This window comes from Nannospalax galili, unplaced genomic scaffold (assembly GCF_000622305.1).
Source record: "Nannospalax galili isolate Female #2095 unplaced genomic scaffold, S.galili_v1.0 scaffold503, whole genome shotgun sequence".
Classification (NCBI taxonomy): domain Eukaryota; kingdom Metazoa; phylum Chordata; class Mammalia; order Rodentia; family Spalacidae; genus Nannospalax; species Nannospalax galili.
Genome location: NW_008349770.1, coordinates 610,118 through 614,718, shown reverse-complemented (window position 1 = coordinate 614,718; position 4,601 = coordinate 610,118). Strand labels below are relative to the sequence as shown.

The 4,601-nt window shown below is 48.4% G+C and overlaps 1 protein-coding gene across 2 annotated transcripts in view; it reads right to left on the bottom strand.

Moving 5' to 3' along the window:
- The window catches only part of Gpld1 (glycosylphosphatidylinositol specific phospholipase D1), a gene marked incomplete at its 5' end in the record, with an annotated part of 66,747 nt that overhangs the window by 17,008 nt on the left and 45,138 nt on the right, over window positions 1-4,601 (bottom strand). For both annotated transcript variants that reach the window (XM_008847099.2, XM_017801665.2), the window contains 4 exon segments: window positions 1,566-1,726; window positions 2,132-2,311; window positions 3,082-3,175; window positions 3,254-3,359. In XM_008847099.2, coding sequence (XP_008845321.1) covers window positions 1,566-1,726; window positions 2,132-2,311; window positions 3,082-3,175; window positions 3,254-3,359 — 541 coding nt within the window.

Genomic DNA, 4,601 nt, shown 5'->3' with positions numbered 1-4,601 from the left:
ATGTGACCCCTGAGGAACAGATCCTCAAATGACCTTAAGTGTAAAAATAAATTGATTTATTTGGGCCAATTATATGGTCTTCAAAAGCCAAAAGGAAAGTATAACCAAAAGTAAAGTCATCAGTATACTTCTTTAAGAGTTCAAGGGATTACACTTCCCAGACATTAGGTTTAAGTCTATATAAAAAGTTATTTAGACAATTATTTCTCATTGATGATTTTGTTCCTAACCAGAGGGTGCTGCTCAGATGTAAGACTTCAGATCTCGGTCTCCAACACTGCAGTGCGCACCTGTAGCTAAGGGAGACAACCTGCTATTGTTCTAAAATGATGGATAAATTTTTCTAAAAGCTACATAGTGAGACAGTGCCACAAAACCAAACCCAGCATGGGTGCAAGAGGTTGCATTTCTCTGCCTGGTCCCTCCCTGTAGAGTCTGAAGCTCGCTCCACAGAGTGTTAAAGCCCCCACTCACTCTCGGGTTAGCCAGGGCTCCAGTGCTAAGCAACAAGGACTTCAGAGATGTTGGGGTGGAAATCAAGACACTGTGTTGTGCAGTAGGGGTAAGGCACCACTGGCCACACCTGTATACGTCCAGGACAAAGAGCCTTTAGACTTCTCCTTCACATCTCCTATTCAGGATTCAAGGACTTTGTTTTCCCCCTACAGATAAGAACTATGCAATTTGGGAGTCTTTTAGATAGACCCACTGAAGGGGAACCCCAATTGTCTCACCCTGCGTCCCTGTTCAGCATGGAAGAAGCCAGAGCAATCTGTGTCCCAATTCCCTATTGGCAATTTGGGTAACCCCTTCAGAGGATGATGGTGTGATAAGAATAGGAGGTAGGAATTGACTAGGCAGTTAGAGTGAAAAGACCCCAAAGAAAAGTAGCCAGTTTCTTGGCTAAAAATTACAATGTCCTTGGACGTCTTAGCAACATACTCTGTTCCAAAGGCCAAAAATGTTGAAAGTATGTGGGAGCTTGTATCTAATCCTTGAAAGATTTTATGGTCCCTCTTCAGAGGGGGGAATGTGGGAATGTTAGAGTAGCCAAAAGCCCAATTAAAAAAAAAATCAATCAATCAAAGAAGAAGAAAGAGTACATGAAGTTATCAGAAAAGAGTGATGGGGAGATATGGGAGGAGCTGGAGGGGAGGCAGTGGGTGTGGATGTGATCAAAACACCTTTTATGCATGTATGAAATTCTCAATAAATTATTATTATTTTTTTAAGTAGCCAAGCCAAATACTGACAGTCCAGGAAACAGAGAAACCAGAGCAAAGGAACAACAGCAAACCAGGAAGTCAGAAGCAGCTGGAGGCTTCCACCTGTTTCCCTGTGTCTGCTAGCCAGGCTGTGGCCAGGGACCAAGGTGCTTCCCAATCCACCTAGACTTCAGCTCCAGAGGTAAAGCGCACAGCCGCCAGCACTGGGGCCACTGGCCCACACATCCTGGACAGGTAAGTGGCCGCAGGATTCCAGCCCAAGTAATTGCAAGTAGGGGACACGCAATTCCCAGTCCTTCTCCTTCCCCAGCATGGGGCAGGCTCTGCAGACTGCCTTACCTTCTCCTCTGGACACGGAGTCATCCAGGACTTGCATTTGGCCGTCATGTCACCCAGGGTAGTCTGCTTGCCGTTATAAATGTACACTCGCCCATCTTCTCCTCCAAGCAATCCGGAGGTGAAGTACGTTATCCTCAGTGGGGCAGCCATGATGATTTCATCTGTGCACAGAAACCGGGAGGGGCATCAAACGCATCTCCCTCCACCTTCCTGAGCCTCACAAGTGAGCAGGGAGTCCTTGAGCCCGCCTGGACTTCCTCCCAACTAAGCCAGTTACAAGCCTTTGTTTGCTCCTTTGGTACTTCATCAGTAGCTGACACAGAGACTCTGCCACTGCACCTTCGGGAAGTGCATCTTCCTGTTCAGCATCCAGATCAAACCTACTGAAAGCCACTCTGGGCCGGACATGGTGGCTCAGACGTTGACTGCCATGTAGTTCCACTGAGAAGATCAATACTTTTGAATACCAGCCTCTGCTACATGAGCCGATGTCTCAAAAACCCCTTAGATCACCTGGCTGTCAATCAGAGGGGACCGGTGTGTTAACATCCCAGCTCCTTCCTTACCTAAGCCATCATCATCCAGGTCGCTCAGATGCAGAACTCCACCAAAGCGGGAGAACCGCCGGTCCCCACTGATGGTGCTGAGCAGTTCTGGATGCGTGCTCTCCGGGGGCAGCTCATACAGCCTGGTGGCTCCACCCTGGTGCAGGGTCATGGTCAGGAATGCCATTTTAGACACATCATCTGGAACAAGCCACAAGGCTGGTATCTCAAGAATGAAGCAGGATCCAGCAGTGCCCTTCCCGCCTCAGCCCCTCAGTTTAGGTTTTCTTATTTCTTTCTTTACATCTTTAGGGTTTGGTGGGTTTTTTTTTTGTTTGTTTGTTTGTTTTGTTTTGTTTTTGTCTTTTTGAAGCAGGGTCTCCCTGTGGCCCCAGCTGTCCTGGAACTCACTATGTAGACCAGGCTGGCCTTGAACTCGCAAAGATCTGCCTGCCTCTGCCTCCCAAGTGCTGGGATTAAAGGCATGCACCACCATTAGTTTTTTGAGACGAAAGATCTCATGGAGCTGAGGCTACTCTCAATTCTCTGCATAGCAGAAGCTGGCCTTGAACTCCTGATCCTCCTGCCCCTACTTGGCCTGAAGGAGTGAGACCAGCGGAGTCAGTCCCAAGTTTCTGACCAGGCTGGGCTAAACAGTGAGACGCCGTCTCAGAAACAAAAACAGAACAGTTCTCCAGATCCAAGGTCAATGGTGTGGGAACTTTAAACACTCACACTGATGCATCATTTTAAATAAACCTTTGAAAAAGACACTATCACCCTATTCTGCAGATGATGATATAAAATTCAGAGAGGTTAAGTAACTGCCCCAAAGCTACACAGTGTCTGTTCATGATATATTTAAGCCCACTTCTGTATGGCCAGCTTTCATAACTTTCTGTCAAGACAATAAGGTCAAAGAACCTCATGACCCAAAGGAAACCAAGTCCCACGGCACATGGGTGACTTACCGTGAGTCGGAGCCCCAACCACCAGCACTCGTGTCAAGGTCCCATTCAGCCTCACGTGGCCACTAGACAGGGAGGTGCCCAGCTTCCCCATGGCCTGTGAAATGCAATCAGTCAGTACCAGACAGCCCAGACAACTCAACAGCACAAGTCCTGGGGAGGGCAGTCACCTCACCTTGTCTCCTGAAATGGTGAATACGCTCTGGGAGCTTGGCGGGAAGTAGCCGTATACCCTTCCCAGGCTCTTCACCTCTTGGTGCCTGTGGCTGGAGCGCGCCAGCCTGGGCAGAACACAGTGCTCAGCGGCAGGAGCAGGGGCACAGAGCCCAGAGGGGAAGGTCAGCACCCAGGAAGGGAGCTCACCCCACCACACTTCCCTCGGGCTCTGTCCCTGTGATCCTGGGCACCAGTGCAGTGAATCCCACCAGCAAGGAGGCTCCTAGGTCCCACCTACCCCTCTACCTCCCACTGTTAGTAAAAGCAGGGGTGCCTACTCTCAGGGGCTGCATCATGCTTCCCCGTGTCCCTGTGAGGAAGTCCTGACTGCCTACTTCCCAATGGGACTGTATTGGAGACAGTGTCTTTACATGGGTCCCCAAGTGAAAAAGAGAACATTAGGGTGGGTTCTAATGAAGATGGGACATTAGCATCTGACAAACCCAGACTGATGTGAAATTCCCAGGGGGAAAAAGCCTGTTAAAGATTAGCCACACCCATTAAAGATTCTACAAGGCTGACTGACTGTAAGAACTGCGTGGTTTCAGAGGGTCAAATGCTGCAGGTCCAGAGCCAAGCTATCGTGGGCTGTCTTCAGTCCCTTTAACAGCTGTCACTCACTGCCTACCTTTGTGACTATCAGGTAAAACCCTTTGGAATGAATAGACTACCATCTTCTTTTTTTTTTTTTTTCCTCTCCCTGTAGCCGCAGCTGGCCTGGAACTCGCTGTGTAGACCAGGCTGGTCTCAAGCTCACAGAGATCCACCTGCCTCTGCCTCCTGAGTGCTGGGACTAAAGGTGTGCACCACCACATCTGGCAGGACCACCATCTTCTATCAACCCTTTTGTTACTATAAGGAAAACCCTTTTGGAAAGAATATCCTCCTCTTTTTTTTTTTTTTTTTTTCCCTCCCCCTGTAGCCGCAGCTGGCCTGGAACTCGCTGTGTAGACCAGGCTGGTCTCAAGCTCACAGAGACCCCCCTGCCTCTTGTCTCCTGAGTGCTGGGTATAAGGTATGTGTCATTATGTCCTGCCCCTTCTCTGTTTCTTAATTGTGGATGTATTGTGACCAGCTGCATCAAGCTCCTCCTATCTTGACTTCTCAGCCAGGATGGACTGAACCCTGGAACCATGAGCCAAATAAATGCTTTCCCTGTAATTGTTTTTTTTAGCTACTTTATCACAGCCATAGGAAAAGTAAGACAGTATCTCTGATGTCTCAAGCCTAAGTGTGTTGTGAAGTGATTTTTTTTAAAAAAAATCAAGACTTGGGCTTCTCATTCTTTGGCCATTGAATAAAAACTT